Below are 21,397 nucleotides of genomic sequence, written 5' to 3' on the forward strand. Positions count from 1 at the left end.
GCCCTCAGCACTGGTTACCTTTAGGCATAAAGCAGGATGTACTTGCCACTGTGGTTGCCACTACACAGACAAAAGCACTGAATATCTTTTATAAAGGTACGTGCTTCATTCCCAAGTGTCTGCTTTAAGCATTCTGAATCACTGGTAAAACAAACACCTTCTCAGATGTGGCAACTACCAAGTCAGTTCTCAATGTATGAATTGGCCCAAAGTGTGGAATTTGCCACAGCAAGTAGCTTATGTAAGGCTGAAAAGGCTATTCTCAAATAGCCAGACAGCTCTATAGCAAGTTTTAAAAAAAAAATACTTTCAAGCAATGTAGCAGTTGCATTTTTATGTGCACCAAAGTTGGAAGATGAGTTTATGAATCCCAGAGCTGTTTTAACTGACCCATATTGAATACATACTGAATTTTATCTATATGTAGATATAGATACCAGGGGAGCCATAACTTTGAATTTAACATAGATCATATATTCAAAAATCGCCCGTTTAATTCAAATGCTGCATTCGGTGTGGTTTGAACTGTGCAACAAATTCCCGAAGGATTCAAGGACCCCTGCAAACTTTACCACTCTCCCCTCAAATTGCAACATCTTTTTTTTTTTGTCCTGCTGTCTTAAATACAGACAAACTTGTATGATTTAAAAACGACTCGGCTCCCCCCACAGTGTAACAGCTTACCTCACACAACATTCCCCAGTTGAGAGGGTGAGAAACAAAGATGGAATAAACCATGGGTGGCAGCTGTTAGTTACATTGCTTCATTCATCACTGATCAGCAGTGTAAGAACCTGCATAAACTAGGGTAGAATGTTTGGATGTGACCGGTTTTTAAAATAATCTCACGTTTAATTAAAAGTGCTTAGGATGATTTGGGAAGGAGGGCTGGTTGCCCAAGCAGGACCGTGTTCCCAGGAATTATGCAGAGTAACAAATGAAGGAGAATGTTTTCTCCTAATAGTATAGATATTGTGTGTAGTTTATGCTCTATCATAATCCAGTGTTTCAACCTTACATGCTTGTGGCATATCCTGTTATTTTAAGAGTTCATTCAGTGCTTGTCCTTTGAAAAGATTAAATGAGTGGTTTTGATTTTTTTTGAAATTTGTCTTCTTAGCAGGCTAAGCATAAAAAAGAGTGAAAATATCTTAGTTGATGAGGACTGCTGCCTTTCTATGCATGTCTTAAATGGCCAATGGAATTTTATCTGACAGATAGGAAAGGAAGGGGAAAGGGGGAAAACAAGAGCAAGCATAAGAAAATTCAGCCCAAGGATAAGTTTCCTGTCAATATTAAGTTATAAATGCAGCACAACAGAGGCTTAAAAAGAAAGCCCTCGATCAAGCCTAACTATAGCACTGTGTGCCTGACTGGAATCAGCATGATCCTTCCGGAACGAGGAGCCTTCAGCTTTTTAAATGAGCTTCCAGACGATCTATTTGATTTTGTATGGAGTAAAAGTGACAAATCTTTCATTTTATTTTTTTTTTCAGAACTATAAGCGACACATGGATGGCATGTATGGGCCCCCAGCCAAGCGCCATGAAGGGGATATGTATAACATGCAGTATGGCAACCAGCAACAGGAAATGTACAACCAGTACAGCAATGCTTACACTGGGCCTGACAGGAGGCCCATGCAGGGACAGTATCCATATCCATATAACAGGGAGAGGATGCAGGGCCCAGGGCAAATGCAGCAGCATGGAATACCTCCCCAGATGATTGGTGGCCCCATGCAGTCGTCGTCCTCCAGCGAAGGTCCTCAGCAGAACATGTGGCCAACACGAAACGATATGCCTTACCCTTACCAGAATAGGCAAGGTCCAGGAGGCCCTGCACAGGCCCCGCCGTATCCAGGGATGAATCGCACTGATGATATGATGGTACCTGACCAGAGGATAAACCACGAGAGTCAGTGGCCTTCTCATGTCAACCAACGTCAGCCTTCTTATATGTCATCCTCAGCCTCCATGCAGCCTATCACTAGACCTCCTCAGTCATCCTACCAGACGCCACCCTCTATGCCAAATCACATCTCTAGAGCTCCAAGTCCAGCATCCTTCCAGCGCTCTTTGGAAAACCGTATGTCTCCAAGCAAGTCTCCTTTCCTACCCTCCATGAAGATGCAAAAAGTTATACCCACAGTTCCAGTGTCACAGGTCACAGGACCTCCACCCCAACCACCACCGATTAGGCGAGAAATTACCTTCCCCCCAGGCTCTGTAGAAGCATCGCAACCAGTCTTAAAACCAAGACGAAAGATTACCTCAAAAGATATTGGTAAGCATCAAAACAAAAGCCAAATACCGAAACACGTTGGGAAAAAGGGACTTTGATCTTTATTTTATTTTGCATTTTAAGACTATTTTGGCAAACAGTTAACTTTGGTAACTATTATGTGATAATGTTCAATAAAAATGTAGTAATATATGCATCAGGAGGATGATACTTAAAACTCGCCCCAGCAAATCTGACCTGAAAGGAAATCAGTTTTTAATATGGAGATGTGAGGTGTCAAAAAAAGCATATTTATATTAAAAATGAAGTTTGTCTCAGACTTCCAAAGGTTATGTGTTGAAAGTTCCATAGGAATGTCTGTTAAATCACCAGTGCAACATTTCTACATTCTTGTCCCGTGGAAGCTCATAACAGAGCTAATGCTGTTCTGTTGCGTACTTACAGTGTCTGCCTTCCTTGAGTGGCCCATTTTTTCATTCTATATTATTTGTCTTTTTTTTTTCTCCCCATATTCTTTCCTAAGTATCTACTTATCTTGAATTCCTGTTACATTTCGCACATTCAAGTTCTCATACTTCAAATTCCCATACTCCTGACAGAGTATTCTACTTGTATTTATGGATTATTTGCTTTGGTCAACTTCTCAAAAGTTTGTAAGATGATTTCATCTTCAGCAAAGTAGGAAGAATGGCCCTGTTAAGGTATTCTCCGGAATTAAGTCTAAGCAGCAGTTATAGAAAAACAGAATGAAGCTAAGTGGTGAAACCAGGGTTTTAAACAAGCAGTGTTTTGGTAACTATGTTTCATTTGTATTTTGCATCTTTGGAACGTCACAGCTTGTTCTTTCAAAACTCATTAACAGTCTGCGAGAATGCACTAATACTGTTTTATTTTTATCCTTTCTTTCTCCAGTAACTCCTGAGGCCTGGAGAGTGATGATGTCTCTTAAATCTGGTCTTTTGGCTGAAAGTACCTGGGCGCTAGACACTATTAATATTCTTCTGTATGATGACAGCACTGTCGCTACTTTCAACCTCTCTCAGGTAGGTGGGAAAGCAAAATACCTTTCAGCCTTCCAAGGAAAGCAAGTGCCAATACAATACATATAAAAAGCTGAAGTCTCTTAAAATTGATCATAATTAACATAAAACTGAGTATTGCAAAAATTCCGTTTGTGATTATTGGTAACAGTGAGCAACAAAACATGCTTGAGGGTGGAGTAGGGGAAAGACGCTTAAAAGGGAGGGTATCTCTTGTAGAAAGGGACACACAGGAATGTAAGAATTTTATCACTGGCAGAAGACTAATGTGTAAATTCACATTTGTTGTAGCTCAAGGACAATCCCAGAAAACAGCAGTCTTGTGTTTCCAAAAAAAGGCATTGCAGAACAATGTTAAATCTACTTGAGACTGCCTTTCAGTCACTATTGTCTGACTCATTAGTCCCATACTAGGCTGTAAGATTTTCTTAATCACATATTTTTTGTTTCATTTCTTCTTCCAGTAAATTAAGTTTTTACAGAAATTTCAGATTTATAAGATGATTTAAAGTCTAAAACCCACTGTTTGTCCACAGGACACAAGTAACATGCAATTTAACAGTGTATGCTTTTGCCTCGCTACCTCCCAGCATTTTTCAGCCCTGCTCTACCCATTGGCCTGTTAGGTGGCGGTAATAGAGGGTATGCTGGTAATGCACATAATCTAAAATTTGTACAAATTAAATATTCAGTTTCTCTGCTCCATTCATTCCTGGGTTACTAATAGTGTAACTCATCATTTTTTAAATATAATGACCTTTTTTTTTTTTTTTTTAAATACAGACACAGATGGTACATTTCATCCCACCTAACTTTAGAACAAGGGATATCTATAGCATGATTCATCTCATCCTAAAGTAGAGATCTAAAATAGGTCAGATGAATCATACCCTAGAAATGGCCTCTAAAAGATCATGGACTATAAAAGGAATCTAGACAATTAGGTTAGGTGTGTAACTGTTGCAAGTGTTTGGAGTTAAGCGAGGTGAATCTCATCTGAATTCTTTGTTAGAGATTGCATTAATGCACCTTGTGCAAATTACACAGAATACCAGATTATTTTAGATTTTTGGGGGGTTGCTTTTGCCTCAAACACAATTTCCAATGGCAGTCAGGACTCTTTATGATGACTGATAATCCCTGCAGTTCATAAGGATTTGTTTGTTCTTAATTCTTTGGGGGTTTTGGCAGTGGTTAGAGAATTCAGAATGGACAAAAGGATACATTTTGCTGAACACCTATTAGTCTACAATTAAAACAACCATTAGAAGGCAGACAATCAGGCTGAATATATCATAACAGTAAAGAATTTTTAATAATAAAGCCACTGAGGATAATTAGTACCAAGTCCAACTACTGCCTTTCCATGAGAAAATGATTACAAGTTAATTAAGAGGATTAAAGCTAAATGAAAACTGTTTCTGAAGGATGACTTACAGCACCAGGCTCCAATAACAATTTTAAAATACTGCCAGGCAAAAAGAGAACCATTCCAGTAGAGGTGGGATATTAATCTAGGATGTTAGTTCCTTGAGCCCGAACTGCAGATTCCTACAGAACAGTTGGTTTTAGAGGCTGAGAGGCAAAGAAGAATTGTCAACTTTAGGATTCGAATAAAAGTACAGTTGAGAAAAGCAAAGTGAGTCTGAAACTTCAGTACTCTGAACAGACAATAAAGAATACTAGGCACTTCCCAGGGGACAGAACAGCTAGGCTAGGTGTCTACTGCAGCTTAAAGGAGGCATATGAATAAAAGTATTGTACTTCTCCTAGCTGTTACAGTTTAAGCAATTGGAGCCATGATAGTCTGACATTATATACTGATGGGACAGAAACTAAAAGAATTTCCTTTGATTAACTTCTGCCGTACAGGGCCTAGCGACAAGTCCACAGCAGGAGGAGGGAAATATTCACAGATGTATGCTTTGGTGTTCCTAGTAAAATTCCATGCAGACAAAAATATTTATCTGTTTTTTGTTTGTTTGTTTGTTTTTCTTCTCCCCTTAGTTGTCTGGATTTCTAGAGCTTTTAGTAGAATATTTTAGAAAATGCCTGATTGACATTTTTGGAATCCTTATGGAATATGAAGTGGGAGATCCAGGTCACAAAGCACTTGATCAGAAAGCAGCCAAGAAAGATGATAGCCAGTCCTTGGCAGAGGATACTGGAAAAGAGGAGAACGATGAATGTATTGACTATTTTGATGAAGAGGAGGAGGAGGGGGATGATGAAAAGGTAGAAGAAGAAAAAAGCATTGTTTTTTCCACTCCTGGTGCCATTGCTGATCCAAGCGAGAGGCCAAAACAAGCCAGTAAATTTGACAAGCTGCCAATAAAGATTGTAAAGAAAAATAATCTATTTGTTGTTGACCGATCTGACAAACTTGGACGCGTTCAGGAATTTGATAGTGGACTTCTCCACTGGCAGCTTGGTGGTGGTGACACAACTGAGCATATCCAGACTCACTTTGAAAGCAAGATGGAGATTCCTCCACGCAGGAAAGCCCCTCCTCCCTTGAACTCTCCAAGCAAAAAGAAGGACCTCGAGGGGAAAGGTGAATCTGAGGAACAGCAAGAAAAAAGTATAACAGCAACCATTGACGATGTCCTCTCAGCCCGGCCAGGAGCATTGCCTGAAGACTCAAACTCTGGTTCCCAAACAGAGAGCAGTAAATTTCCCTTTGGGATCCATCAAGCCAAAAGCCACCGGAATATTAAACTGCTAGAGGATGAGCCAAGGAGCCGGGATGAGACTCCTCTATGCACCATAACTCACTGGCAAGACTCCTTGGCCAAACGCTGCATCTGTGTGTCAAATATCGTCCGTAGCTTGTCTTTTGTGCCTGGCAATGACACCGAAATGTCCAAACATCCAGGCTTGGTGCTGATCCTGGGAAAGTTGATCCTTCTTCACCATGAGCATCCAGAAAGAAAGCGAGCGCCGCAGACTTACGAGAAAGAGGAAGAGGAGGACAAAGGGGTGGCCTGCAGCAAGGATGAGTGGTGGTGGGACTGCCTCGAGGTCTTAAGGGATAATACATTGGTCACATTAGCCAACATTTCTGGGCAGCTAGACTTGTCTGCTTACACAGAAAGCATCTGTTTGCCAATTTTGGATGGCTTGCTGCACTGGATGGTGTGCCCATCTGCGGAGGCACAGGATCCTTTTCCAACCGTGGGGCCCAACTCAGTTCTTTCGCCTCAGAGACTTGTGCTGGAGACCCTGTGTAAGCTCAGTATCCAGGACAATAATGTGGACCTTATCTTGGCCACCCCCCCATTCAGTCGTCAGGAGAAACTCTACGCTACTTTAGTTAGGTACGTTGGGGATCGCAAAAACCCGGTCTGCCGAGAAATGTCCATGGCGCTCTTATCGAACCTTGCCCAGGGGGACACATTAGCAGCAAGGGCAATAGCTGTGCAGAAGGGAAGCATCGGAAACTTGATAAGCTTCCTGGAGGATGGGGTCACCATGGCCCAGTACCAGCAGAGCCAGCATAACCTCATGCACATGCAGCCTCCGCCTCTGGAGCCACCTAGCGTAGACATGATGTGCAGGGCAGCCAAGGCCTTGCTGGCCATGGCTAGAGTGGACGAGAACCGCTCAGAGTTCCTTTTGCACGAGGGTCGTTTGCTGGATATCTCAATATCTGCTGTCCTGAACTCTCTGGTTGCATCTGTCATCTGTGATGTACTTTTTCAGATTGGGCAGTTATGACATAAGTGAGAAGCCAAGCATGTGTGAGTGGAGATTAGAGGGTCACATATAACTGGCTGTTTTCTGTTCTTGTTTATCCAATGTAGGAAGAAGGAAAAAAAAAGAATCTTTGCTCCTCTGCCCCATTCACTATTTACCAATTGGGAATTAAAGAAATTATTAATTTGAACAGTTATGAAATTAATATTTGCTGTCTATGTGTATAAGTACATCTTTTTATTTTATTTTTTTTAACCAAAGTTGCTGTCTAGTACATTCAAAGGTCACACTTTTTTTTTTCCATAGATATCCTTTTCAATGTTCTTTTCCATGTTTGTATTGCATATTTTTTGGGAAGCGAACTAGTGACTTTTTAAAAAAAATGTTATGGCAAACCATTGTATGATGGAAAAAAATCTCACCACTTTGAAACGAAAAGGTGAAAAATAACCAACATACCAAGTTCCTGTGTGTTTTATTTTTTCAAATAAGGAAAAAATAAAAAAAAACTTGTATACCATCACCCAAAGCTCTGTGCAATAGAAGATTCTAGTGATGTAGGTGTAGGGGATCAAGGAGGGTGTCAGTCAGTAGTCAAAATACAAAACGATATGGGTTTCTCCTCAGGAGAAATGGTTACATTAGGCTAGGAGCAAAACAAAACAAAAAATTCAAGTTAAAAGATTTTTAAACAAAACCTGATGATAAACATCAATTGCTTCCTCACCAGAACTGTCTTGTCTACATCTGTTCTTTTTTTTTTTTTTTGACCTTCCACAATGACAGTTCTTCACGATTCCTTTAATCATTTTTTAAAATATTTTTTTATTGCCTAAGGGCCGTGATGTATATAGAAGTTGTACATTAAACATACCCTCATTTTTTTTTTTAGTACAAAGTTTTTAGTTTCTTTTTCATGATGTGGTACCTACAAAGTGATAGTAGAATTATTTTTTCTTTCATTTGGGCCATATCTCCAAAAAATAATAAAATAAAAAAAAAGAAAAAAGAAAAAACCCAACACAGAAAACCAACAACTGAGGGTAATGTACAAGTTTCTGTATGTATAAAGTCATGCTCTATTTCGGGAGAGCAGCCGATCACAATTTGCTTTATAAATCAAGGTGTGGAAATGGTTACGTATGGATTGATTTAAGAAAATGGTTACCAGTCTACAGACAAAAAATATATACAGGAAAAAAAGGAAGAAACACAACTTCAAAGATTTTTCAGTGACAAGAATCTGCATTTGTATTTCAAGATAATGTAGTTAAAAAAGAAAAAACTTGATGTAAATTCCTCCTTTTCCTCTGGCTTAATGAATTTCATTTATTCAGTATAAAATCTTTATATGTTCCACATGTTAAGAATAAATGTACATTAAATCTTGTTAAGCACTGTGATGGGTGTTCTTGAATAATGTTCTAGTTGCAATGTGGGATATCGGAAAGCAGACTAATTGCAAGAAAGAGCAATAATGATTATTCTCTTTCCCCTCCTTTATTATTATGACCTTCAGAAATATTACTCTGCTGTTCAAGTATTCTAGCAACTTGCTCTCGTTTTAGAAAAACCTTCTCAAATCACAGAGAAGTGTTTCTAATTATTATTTATAAAACCACGGAGCCTCAAAGGGGAAGACATGGCTGGCAAATAGTCCTGACCATGCAGGTATCTAGTCTCAGTGCTGCGTTTGGGAGGATGTTAGAAAAGGTGACAGAAGATTTTGTTAAAGCAATAACCAACTTGACGAAATTGATCTGTATTCACTACCTGTAATCCTCTCTGTTGGTTAAAGGTGCAAATACCCCAGTGATGCGGGTATTTAGAATAAACACCCCCCCACTTCTCGATACTGTATGTGTCATTGCATACTTACATGGCCTCTCATCCTGGGATTCCCCCGGTAAAGTGGATCAGGCTTTAATAGAGCACATCCATCGCTGCAGTTGGTGGGAGATGGCCATTTCAGTTTCAGGAACTATCTGGTTTCCACTCTCACCTGGTGACATCTTGTTGCTGAATATTGTTCAAGCACTAATTTTTGCTGTTTCATCTTGGATCATTGACTTTGTTAGTGTGATCATAAAAAGCTAATAATAATCAATTTCTCCGGAATTGCCACATAATTACACTGTTAGTGGACATCCTCCTCCCCTCTCCAATCACAGCGCGGAGGTAGTTGAAAATTACATCCCCCTTTGGCATACTGCCCGTCTTGTTCATACGGATTGCTGTAACATTAATATATGTAAGAGAACTTCAGAGACAGGTAAAGTATATACAATTATAAGCCGAGTTTGAAACGTGACTCCCTAGAGTCACGAAAAGTAATTTCTCCTTCTAGCTTTTCTTATTCAGTAATCTCTCCACTCCCACATCGCCTGCTGCAGCGGTCTTTCTTTCTCTTGCGTAACAAAGCATTCAGAAATAGGTGGTGAATTATAACCCACTTGTAACTCTTCATCACAGAAGGAGGCATATTTCAGGGGTGATTTTTACAGCTTAATACTAGGCAGTGTGGAAGTAGCATCCCCTACTAAACCCATTTCTTACTAACATTTTACTGCTTGATATTACCCTGTGGATACAAGCAAGCTGTTAAACAAACCCTCTGCAGAGCAATACTCACCCCTTTCTTGTCAAGGACATCTTGAGCCTGTTCTCTTTTCTCCTCAGCATTCAGACCCAGAAGTTCTCTGGGGGAAAAACCACACCTGTGGCAAAACACTTGCGAGCTGTCAGAGCCAGAGCTTTAATGTTATTCAGGACTGCTCTGAGCCTGGTTAAACAATGTGGTGAGGGGAAAAAAAAGCCATCTAGCCAGCCAGGCACATGATGTCCATCCGCATGTAACATTGCTGCCACTTTTCCAGGTGGACCAAGGAGCAGAACTGCCTGGGGAACTGGAAGACTGGAAAGGAAAGGTTAATAATACAGATGCTGCCTGAATGTGATTTACAGTAGTAACAGTAAATTATTTAAATCACTGGTTAATATTACAACACATTTATCAGAAGAAAGGCAAAATGTAAGAACTCCTCTCTGTTGTCAATTTATGATTTCACATCTCTTACTAATGTTTTCTTAAGCCTTTGGAGAACTACTGACGAGACTTGTGAACTTAGCATGTTCTGACTGAATCCTGAACAAGTCTGAGCTGCTGTTGGTATTGTTCCTGTGAGAGAGATTTAGTTTTTCAGTTAAAAAAAATTTACATTTTTGTGCTGATGTGATCACAGGTACGATGTAGTGAAAGTCAGACTAGTGCTAACAAGAGAGTGTGATATTTGACGTTCTAAAACCATAACAAGTTGCCTAGGGGAAAGCAACCAATTAGTATTTTAGGCAATAATCAAACCCACAAGTATTTGGCTGTATCAATAAGCTACCCATTGTTTGGCAGGACCAAGCAACTAATTGCTTATAGATTAAAATAGCAGCACTGAGATATGTGGAGTCCCTGAATCTCACTGACCTTTAGAATCACATCAGGAGCTAAAAGATGACTATCCCTTTTGGCAGGAAAATATGTTTTTGTTTCTTATTAGCATAGGTCAGCTTGATGGATGGGCTTGATGATCTTGAAGGTCTTTTCCAATCTAAATGATTTTATGATTTCCTACAATGTCCTTAAAAAAAAAAAAAAAAACTGCTCAGAAACACCATTTTCAACTATACAAAAGGAAGGATGTGGAAGAAAAATTCACCCACATTTAGAAGCCTTTGCACTTTCTCTTCCATCTTCTTTAGGTATTTTACACCACAATTGGTGACTTCTGTGCCATACATCACTTCTATGGGTCCATTATCTTTTTGCCCCGGATACCTCCAGAAGATCTAATTACACACAGAAATATTGTAGCAAAGCATATGTTTGTCTTTCACATGAGGAATTCACTTAGAACATTTTCACAGAGCAATTCAGAACAGACCTCTTACTTTATGATAATATGAAAGTACTACTTAGTGACAGGGAATCGAGTGAACCTGACATTTTTGACAAAAACACTTCCATCCAATAAAGGTCCAGCTGTTGCAGGGATAGGTGCAGGAGTTCATTTCAGCCTTTGCTTTAACCCTTTGTCACTGTGCTTCACGCTGCTGTTTCGTTCGGAAGGTGCTGTTCAGTGTTACTCAGCGGCAGAGAAGAAATCACTCACTGTTTCATCCTTCCCCCCTGTAAAAGAGGAAGGGCTGTAAACATCCACTGTGCAGGTGACCAAGCTAACACGGGACTGAACTGGAACTTGGCAGCTGAAGCGAGGTGGCACACGCTAGTTCAACCTTTCAAGAAGCCGTGTGCTGCTTCATTACCTCACTATTGGTGTATCCTAAGAAGTAATACACACCTATTGCCCCAACACTGTAATAACATTGTTACAGTCACAAAACTCTTTTTTTTCTTTATATTAAACAGGAGAATAGTCTCAGGTTTTGAAACAAATTCTTCAGAGAGGGATGATGACTGCTATTTCTATCACCATCAACGTGGTAATGCCATAAATGTGGAAACCACACACAAAACCACAAAGTAGTCCCTGCTGCAAGAAGTTTATGTTCCAAGTCATGAACAAGTAAATGCAGGTGGAGACAGATGGGATAAAATGGAAACAAAAGCAACAGTAAACTAAAAATACAGGAACCACATACAGAGTGCAATTATAAAAAGCTAGAATATGCTCCCATACCATTTGCAAGTTCAATTTTCCTCAAGATAATTTGTGAGGTTTCTGGGGGCTCCCCCACTTCATTTTTCTGGTGAAATCTTACACCTTTAATGCCCAATTCCTTTCCCTCTATCCATCACAAAGATATTTTTAGGGATGGTTGAATCTGAAGAAAGGAGCAAGCGAAGTACTGAGGGAGGGACGGGAGAAAAGACATGGTGACTTGGAGAAAGGGAGGCAGAATATGAAGATCAATCTAAAAGAAAAGCATCCTATGTCCCTGCTGCATCACTCTGTTTTCACATTTGGGTCATTCCAAAGAAACACATAATTAAACCAAGCCAAGAGAATTTGGCATTTCATTGGTGGCTGGTATAAAGAAGAAGGAAGTAGAAAGAGATTTTAAGAGGTGGGGGGAGGAGAGGAAGAGAAGGAAAAGATGAGCCACCACATGCAGGCTGGTAAATTTAATTTTTCCTTAATTATGTTTACCTTTCAAATCTCCAGGACAGCAGGAATGGGGAAGGATTAATATTGACTTTGTTGTTAAATTCATGCTCATTTGTTTATTTGTGCATCATCAGGAAAGGGTTTTCAAATCCTGGCCTTCCTTTCTGTAACCGTCAGCAACTGTGGGTACACATATTTTGGACTGCGTACGAGATCTAACTAGCTACATGCCTAAATGACTTGGTTTGTGCTTCCAGTTATTAGTTCTAACATAAATCTAAAATGTATTTCATTTCAGCATGGTTGTACAGTCTAAAAATGTTTTTTACTTCACATTGTTTTTAACTGGCCTAAACTTATGAGATGAATGGGCAAGATCCTCATCCAATGCCTTCAGCAGAGTTACAACGTCTTGCCCTGCATTTGTTAATTTACTCAGTCTGTCATTACTTGTAGTATATATTGCATTTCCATTAATTAAGGATAGTTATTTACATTAAAAGGGTGATGGGGTGGAATTGCCTAGCTAGCAGAGCAAATCCCAAATGGCTCAGGCATCTCTGTAATGTTTATTCAGGTCTGCAAAGAGACTCCTGAAGGACAAACATTCTGACTTCTGCTCCGCTATGGAGTATGTTTAAAAGGCAAGTTTATATATAATCATGCCAGGAGAAAGATACATGATTATTTAACATGAAAAACTGTTAGACACATGCTAGGAAAAGCTTACTCCATGATGCAGTTCCACTCTACATGTAGCAATTTGTTTCTCAGTTCTATATATACATCTGCAACTGAGAAGAACAAAGAAAAATAAATAAATCTAGTACAAGTTTTACTGTCATTATAATAGAAAACTGCAAAGTTAACTACTAAATCTAAGAGAACTTGCAAAGAAACAATGTTCTATTTGTTGTATCACTACTACTAGAGCTTACATTGGACTTCTTATAAAAGATTGTTTTTGGTTTTTGCTTTTTATATGAAAGATGAAGCACTGTAGGAATGAGACACAGCAAGTGAGAAATAACAAGTACAACAAGGCTTCATCAGCAGAACCAGCTCTATATATTCTATATATTGTTAGGAAAGACAGAGACTGTTATTAACAAGGTATTTGTTATCAGTATCTTGTAACCACCTACAACATTCTATTCCCCATACTTCCATCCATTTTGTATAGCCATGCATGTTTCACTGTCATACCTCCTAACAGAACAAGGCAGGAGAAAAAAAGTGCTTCTCTTTCATTCTTTTTTTTTTTCCCTAACATTTACTCCCTAAGCCACTCATGTTGCTTTCTTCCCTTCCCCTAAGCATCAGTAACAAATACAGAATCCCATTTTTTAAGTTACTGAATTGCCTGGATTTTGTCTGTTATCGATATCTTTTGGTATATAGAGAGGTTTATTCATTGTGCTGGATTTTATAACCAGTTCTTGAGACAGCAGCATCCCCTGAAGGTTCTTATCCTGCAGGAAAAAGTGACTACAATCTTTTGCCAGCCTTAACAGTGTGGAGGTGGTTGAGATCTGTCAAGGAGAGGTAAAGAAAAAAAGCTTCATCATACATCTTACATTTCTACACCTCTTCAAAAGATGGGTATGTTGCTTATGGTAAGCACGAATAACCAACCTTTCCAGTCAGTAACTATAACCTCCTCAGCTTTTCTGTTATATAGGGTCTTTGGGGTAAATAGTTTTCTTTGAATATCAATAAAACTGCCAGTTTAAAAGCACTTAGATGCATGACCAGCATACCCTGTGAAAATAATATTATGGCCTCCATGTCAGCTCAGCCACAACTTATTCTGTGCCCCAAGTGGCTAACACATATTTGTCAGCCTGGCATATTCCTGCCTTCCACAATATCCATACCTTGTCTAGGAAAGGAAAACCCCAGAACCAAGACATTGACTAGTAGACCATCAGCTGAGATATATTTTGTATCTAGGGCATAAAGAGGAAGATATACCAATAAGTAATGTGTACATAGAGATCAATTTCATTAAATACCTTCATTTATACAGAACACAGTTAAGTCCAAACATGCTCTGAGCCACTGTGCCCATTTTTGCCTGGAAGAAGAATGGTAATAATGCATAAATGCAGCTGGTGTCATTATTTTGACTTCAAGGAAGCCGCAGCTGCATGTACTTGCTACCTGAAGAGCTGAAGTCAGATTGAGCCTTCCTGTCCACAAGGGCCAGAATCCCCAGCTAGGCTGGGTCGGTGACCTCCTGGAGTTGTGCAGGTCTGCACCACCAGCAGAGCTCGGATCGTGCATGTGTAGTGCGCCCATCTGTGTACTCACACTGGGTCCCCACCCATGCAGTCTGCTTGACTCCACTGGGGTGGGTTGCGATTCATTGCCATAACTGCTAACAGAGCACAGGTGCTCACACTGGGCATGTTTACCTGTGCCCTGCTTCTGTTGGTCTGCAGGTAGAAAGTGTCTTTTTATAAAGCCAGCTACTGTGGTATGTTCTGGCATAAGTCCTGAGATGAATCTCCTGGCGTATCAGTTTCCCTGCCTTTGTGCTCCAGAAGTTATATAGCCTAATGGAAGTCAATGGTAGAATTTACTCACATGAACTGGGAAATAGCAGGAATCTTCTTTCATCGGCTTTTTTTATCTTCAGCTGCAGTCAGGTGTGCTCTCCTGGCTGTGGCCTTACCTGAGGAGGTTCCCATCCGCAGCCTGTTCCTTCTAGAAGTTATTATCAAACATGACAGCACTACTGCTAGTGGTACTGCTTCTAATGTAGTCGAGGCAAAGTGGGTTAAGTGCCTGATGCATTCAGGTGTTAGGTTTGCTTTTAGTTGTTGTTGTTGGTTTTTTTTGTTTTTTTTTGTTTTGTTTTGTTTTGTTTTTTACCCAGGACATGGGTTTTTTGATGAACAAATGGTGTTTTTTTTTTTTTACCCATTTTGACAGCTGCTACGACTGTACACTCAGAGAATTATTCACCCATTACACTATGAATGGTGATTTGCTGCTGGCTGCAAACTCTCCAGGAGCTGGTTGATTTGATTTATCCCCCAAAGCCTCCCAATACCTAGCGTAAGGGGGAGCTGAGAGGCACTGCACCTTCATCCTGACTGCACAAAGTGCAGCACAGCTTCTTGCCCCAGGTACAAGTAGATGAGGTGATGCTAGTGTGATAGAGTCATGCCAAAAAGGTGCCACAAAATATACTGATAAATCGTGATCTAAGGAGATTGCACAACTCCCGTTAAATTCTTCTAATGTTGGCAGGCTAACCTGCGCTGTTTGGTTGGTTGTCAATGTCTGGGCCTGCCATTTGTGAAGCTGTACTGCAAGAGCAGAAGGAAGGCTTCTCATTGCCCTTTCACCCTGGGTAGGGGAGCAGCCAGTGGGCCAGCCACCACACGGGTGGCACAGCACCCAGAAGGCCATGGCTGCGCTTCTGGACAGCGGGGCCATCACGGAGCAGGCACGGAAGGAAGCTGGTAATCCCCTTATTTGTATAAACTCGACATTTCCTCTCCAGCAGCAGCACTCTGTGCCTCAGGGCTCAAAGTAGCAAGGATCCTTGGAGGGAGGGTTGTTCCCTACTTTCAATTTTTAATTATTCGTTAGCTTTCCTCCCCACATTAGTGACACGGGCGATGACAAGGATGCCCAACAAGATGGCTCCCCTTGGCCGCACACTCGAGGCCTGCTTCCCACCAGAGTGGAGCAGCCCTTTTGTGCTCCTCACGGCCTGCCCCATACCTTCAGCCCACCTTCCAGAACCTTCTGCTTGCCTCCACAGCGGCCTTCATGTGGGGCTAACCACATGGTGGTCCCACACACTGCCCACCCAGGGCCCCTCAGGGAGCGGGGGCATCCGCCTGACGCCCAGGACAGTTTTCTTTTTGGGGAGCTTTTCTTTCACACAGCACAGCCTGCGTTTCCCCCTCAAGCCTGTGTTTCATCTGCGCTCAAACCCGTAATTCAATTACCATAAGCTTAAATTCATTGTTTAAAATGGTACTCGGGCTTAATGCTTTTTCAATACATCTTTGTTATTTGAAATCAATTCATAAAACTCTCTACATGTACTATTTAAATTAACTTTAATTCAAAGTCTTAGCAGAATCAATATTTAGCAGGTTTCGGCAAGCTGTCCAACTCTATTTACATAGGGAAAATATTGCTGCTGCTGCTGCTGTGTCTGAGGCAGGAGCGGCCACCAGAGCCTCCGGGGGCCGTCAGGCCGGGGGTGCCGGCCCGAGGGGCTCAACACAACGCAGTCTGCAGGTGTTGTACGGCCCCGATCCAGCTCTTTAATCAAATTTCATCAGCTGAATAATGTTGGTGATTTCCTGGCAAGTCAGTTTTATTCTATTTTATTTCCTTCAGAAAAGGATCGAGTTGAGGGCAATGTTTGTTCAATGCAACTCAAAATGGGGAGGCGGGTATAAAAGCTTATGTATAGCTTTGAATTATTATTTTTTTCATTTCATGAGAATATGTTTATGTAAGAACTCTATTTATGACCAAAGCTTTTTTCATCAGTCTTTGGTAACCCAGCAATTAACAAACTATATCAAAGTTAAGCTTGTTCAAGTTCAGCTTGTTCTAATTTAAAAAAAAAAAAAGCTCATAATGACATAATGAAATAAATATGAGTAGTAGCCATTTGCCCATTCACTGAAAGAACCATCTTATCATACTTAATCTCTTAAAAGCTGCAGTCCTCACCTCCTCTTTGTAAGTATCTGATAATACATAACATTTTAAGACACTTTCACTGGCATGGTGAGGTATTATAGGCACACCCCTTCATTTTCATAGAATCAAAAGTTGATGGAAATATCTCCTGTTTTTCTGAAACTCTTTGGCTGACAAGGAAAAAGCAAGTGGTAACATTATACAACACCTGAGATCAAACAGTGATTTTGCTATAGTAAATTATGAAGAACGCGAGCAGAACAATCACCTGAAGACAAACTTTCATTTTCTAATGAGCTGTTAGGCAGCGGTATTTACTAAAATTAGCATTAGCATTATCAGCTGCAGACAAGTCAAAGTTAAAAATACATGATATTGCTGTATCTTCAAATTTTTGAACATTTTTGGGAATTTCAGTACTCTTTTGAAAATAATCAAATTAATAGTGACTCATTCCCCCTTTAACCATATAGTAACAAATGAAGTGTTGTAATATTTTGACATTTCTATGGCTCAAGGCACTGTGTGGCTGCAGAGTAGGATACTTTTTTACTAGAAACACAATGTAGTTGCAGCAACATACAACAAATAAAGTGATGGGAATTTGCTAAGTAAATAAATAAAACCTGACTGAAATAGCAAAGGTCTCTGTAAAGACCTTTTTAAGGTCTTAGTTTAAGTCCAGATGAAAAAGCATATACTGACTGCATTCTATCTGAACATCTTCCTCCACAACATAATTTGAGAGAGTACGAAATGGTATGGATCAGTCTTTACACCTCCCATGGAAGTTCTGCTTAGATGCACCCTTTCGACCACAGGGCTCTGTATGGACTGCCTTTCCTTATAATGCTCTTTGTGAGGCATTAAAAAGGTTTGCAGCACTCTGAGCTTCTCCCTAACTCTTCCTTTCTTTAGCCTGAAGGAAGGTTGACAAGAGTTTAAAGGACCGCAGGGCACAAGCTGATCTGTGGCTATCCAACTGCTAATAACTCTGCCTGGGTTTGCCCTTACGATGTTCTTCCATTGTTAAAATAGATGTGTTAACTGAAACCATCCTTGCATGACACTCACCCTGGAAGTTGTGGGTTCTTTAGACTTTGAATCAAATAATGCATCCATCATGTTAAGAGAACCCTTCTGTATTTCATTAATTTGTCATGAAGTAAGAGAAGGCTGAATCAATCAAAGTTCTCAGAACAACAGTAAGTGGAAATAACAACACAGTTTTCAGTGCAGAGATTTCAGTAACTGAGATTTTTATAACTAGAAGGAAAGCCTATATGATTCTAACTTTATTTCTTATATTCCAGAGAGTATTCTCCAGTTTTGAAGCAAGCCTTGAATAAAGGTAGGAAGCTATTTTGTTAAGACACAGTTTGCAAGGCTTTTTGTAATTTTGAAACACCGATAAATAAAAAATGTGTTGCTTCAGTACCGAATAGTAATAGCTAATGCGTCTATAATACTATTGCAACAGTGATATTTAATGTTATACAGAAAGATGGGAAGTTAATCAAAATAATAATGTGAGTTATTTTGTCCACAATGAAGATTCAAATGTATTAAACATGATCAAAACAAAACGTTAAATTCAGCTGGTTTGTTCTGAATTTTTCCCCTAACAAAAATATACTAGAAAGCAGAAAATTATTTCCATGATTCTATAAAACTTGTCAATTGTGGTGAAAGTTCAGTCCCTGATTGAGAAAACACAAACCTTAACCCAGAAAAAAAAAAAAAATGTGTTGACTTGATCTCATTAAGGATAGGAGTAACAGAAGGAAGTAAAGAGAATGTGATGGAGAAGCTTACTAAAATCTCTGCTATCAGTACTCCCTAAGCAGTGATAAATGCTATTTCAAGCAAAGAAAAGGCAAGTGAACATTACGATAGTCTGGATGGAGCTAAGCACACTATTGCCAAGGCATCACCATTTTTCTAGGAGTTCCTTGTCAGCTGTATGAGCTGCAGAAGCCACGTTAGCATAGCAGCAGGTAACCAGCTGTACCTTTGCTTCACCTGGTTACAGCGCTGGGGAATTCAGAGCTTTACAGTTCCCTGCTGGCAGACGCACTCTGTCTCAGTGGCACATAAACTTGGGTCTGGCCTGCCGTAGATTTTAGTCTAGCTGACATGTAGCCATAAAGTTAATCAATAGCCTCTGATTCTGCTGAGTTTACACTGAAATATGCAACACGCCATTACAGAGCTTCTGATTTCCCACTGCCATTTCAGGTAGGCCATGGGAACTCACCTTCACAGCTGGAGTTTGCACAGAAATTGCTGTGTGCCCACCTCCGGCGCTGGGCTGGGAGCTGCGGGAAGGCAGCCGCCCACTGGCTTCTTCACCTGTGGGTGCCTGCAGGGCCCACTGGGCGTGGGAGGGGTGCATCCTGACACTGTTTTTTACACCTGTCGCATCTGGCAGGTAGGTTTTTTCTGAAAGGTTGGTTATCCTGTTCCAGTCAGAATGAAACTTGGCACATTTGGGTCTGTTTTGCTGCGTTTATCATAAGGAAAAGCTACTGACTGATTTTCCTTAACGTGCTGACCAGCCCGAGCCTTTCACAGATGCTGATCCTATTCTAGAAAGCTCTTATAAGTGATGCCATTCATTCCCACCTTATAAGAGACAGTTACTTAGCAAAATGACAAAAAGACAGACTAATGTCCCATCTACGTTAGCGTGTGTTGTGGGAATATTTGCCATACCAGGCAAGTGAAGTAGTTAAAGTCACTTCTCCCACAGTCAGTCTGTGTTTTCAAAATGATTCGGAGATACAGAAAGGGGCCTGGAAGTAAGGAAGACCAAAAAAGTACCACTGTGATGGGTTGTTGCAGACTCAGGAGCCAACTCAGGACAGCATCAAGAACATACTGAAGTCATATACCTGTAAGATGAATTCAGGCATATTTTTGAAGTTCAGCATATGCTTAAAAAACTTAGAAAATTTGATTAACATGCAGAAACTTAAAAAAACATTTCCTGGCACTTTTGTGCCATCTTTCTGCCCACGGGTGACAGCTGTGGCCACTGGACGCCTTTAGATACCCTGGCTTTAGAAAGCATTTTCCTAATTTCTGAAGCTTTGAAATGATGTGACATAATGAAACAGCAAAGTTATGTCAATTTGGCTTTGTTGTGTTTCTTTTTGTTGTTGTTGTTGCTGCTGTTGCTTTGGTTTTTATTTTTTTTCACTTGCTGTTTCTGTTCTTTTAACAGACTTTAGAGTAAATATCTAAAGTGTAAAAATTAGCACTCTCAACGTGGATTTCTTACTTCTGGCTTCTTACTTGTAACTTATTTTCATTGAAATTCAAACAAACACAACCTTCATTTGATAAGATACTTACCACACAAAATACTACCAAAATGAAGGGAAAAAAAATTCTTTGAATCTCAACAGAGAGGTGAGAACTTGACATTCTTTTTGTCTTTAGTTTTAAAAAAAAATCTCTTTAAAAGGAGAAAAGAATGTCAAAGGAAACTTAAGTCCAACAGGCTTTTAATTTCTTTACAGCATAAAAATAAAGTTTTCAAACTCTCTTTGTTCTCAACTAAGTAATACATGGCATTTGTTTAAATAACTAAATGTATAAATAATAAACATTTTGTAAGTCTTATTCTGAAATAGCGTCATTGAAGGAAACTCTTTGAAGTGTGAATAGTCCCCCCCATGGCCTCCTCCCCCCAGATCTTCTTCAGATCTTGCAGAACACTTTGCTGATTCCCGAGAGACACTTTTGGTCTATTGAAGATTCTAGCTAAAGTAAATAAAGATGTTTAAATGTTTTAAGTGAGTTTTTGGGGTAGCACTAAATTAAAATTGTACATCTTTCGCTTTTCCAGAATTTCACTGCTCTGTTATTTAAGCTTCAAAGTTCAATTCACTGAAGAACTATTCATAATTTATAGCTCAGCTGAGTATCTCTTTCCCTTATTTAAGTTTAGTTCTCGGGCAAGAATAAGAGACAGATGTTTTGAGCAGAGTGCACATGGATGTATTCTTTGTGAAAACCACCCTGAGGGGACGTGTTCAAGGCTGACCATAAGGTTAGTGGGCTTCTCTTCTGAAAAGCTCACCTGGAGACATCTGAAGGGTGTTTGGCCCTTTTGGAAGCTCAACCACTTGAAAACATTTCCTATTTGTTATCTAACAAGCTTTATAAAAATAAAGCTTCCCTTCCTGGGGATCTAGTCCCAGTATTTATCCACAGACCGAGTCACTTCGTAGGTGTTACTGGGTTACCCAATAAGCACACTTCACATCATGACAGAGAAGAGTCGGTCTGTGGACTAAAAGTAAATTCTTGCATCTTTTTTTTCCCCCTGAATTTCCTGAATCTATCAGCAGTATGACAACATGGGAATGGGGCACGGCGGAGGAAGGAGGTTATGAGATGCGAACTCCTGTTGTTCAGGAGCTAGGTTCCAATCATAAAGTTCTCGATTCTTGCTAGTAGGGCAGATGCCTGCGTAAAGCCCCATTTGAGTTAATGGGATTCTGCATCGGTCGATGAACCTGCATTTGTACATCAATATCATGAGATCAGAGTCTGACATTTCTCCTTGGAAAAAGATACTCTGGGCTATTAAACACCCTCAGCTACCCA

General features: G+C 40.0%; 1 protein-coding gene and 2 long non-coding RNA genes across 3 annotated transcripts in view; 2 read left to right on the forward strand and 1 right to left on the reverse strand.

Moving 5' to 3' along the window:
* ARID1B (AT-rich interaction domain 1B) overlaps positions 1-8,374 on the forward strand; it is a 326,604-nt gene extending 318,230 nt beyond the window's left edge. The window contains 3 exon segments of the mRNA XM_066994218.1: positions 1,497-2,286; positions 3,157-3,287; positions 5,292-8,374. Of these exon segments, the coding sequence (XP_066850319.1) occupies positions 1,497-2,286; positions 3,157-3,287; positions 5,292-7,001 (2,631 nt within the window). The 3' untranslated portion in view covers positions 7,002-8,374.
* Positions 8,375-9,761: 1,387 nt separating this feature from the next.
* Positions 9,762-14,103, reverse strand: LOC125184971 (uncharacterized). Its single transcript, XR_010830360.1, has 5 exons — positions 13,978-14,103; positions 13,736-13,861; positions 12,831-13,632; positions 10,459-11,160; positions 9,762-9,894 (listed from the first exon to the last, which is right to left on the reverse strand). It is a non-coding gene; the product is annotated as an uncharacterized lncRNA (long non-coding RNA).
* A 295-nt stretch (positions 14,104-14,398) lies between these two features.
* LOC106034290 (uncharacterized) lies at positions 14,399-19,446 on the forward strand. Its single transcript, XR_001205910.3, has 3 exons — positions 14,399-15,573; positions 18,094-18,131; positions 19,019-19,446. It is a non-coding gene; the product is annotated as an uncharacterized lncRNA (long non-coding RNA).
* The last annotated feature ends 1,951 nt before the right edge of the window (positions 19,447-21,397 follow it).

This window comes from Anser cygnoides, chromosome 3 (assembly GCF_040182565.1).
Source record: "Anser cygnoides isolate HZ-2024a breed goose chromosome 3, Taihu_goose_T2T_genome, whole genome shotgun sequence".
NCBI lineage: Eukaryota > Metazoa > Chordata > Aves > Anseriformes > Anatidae > Anser > Anser cygnoides.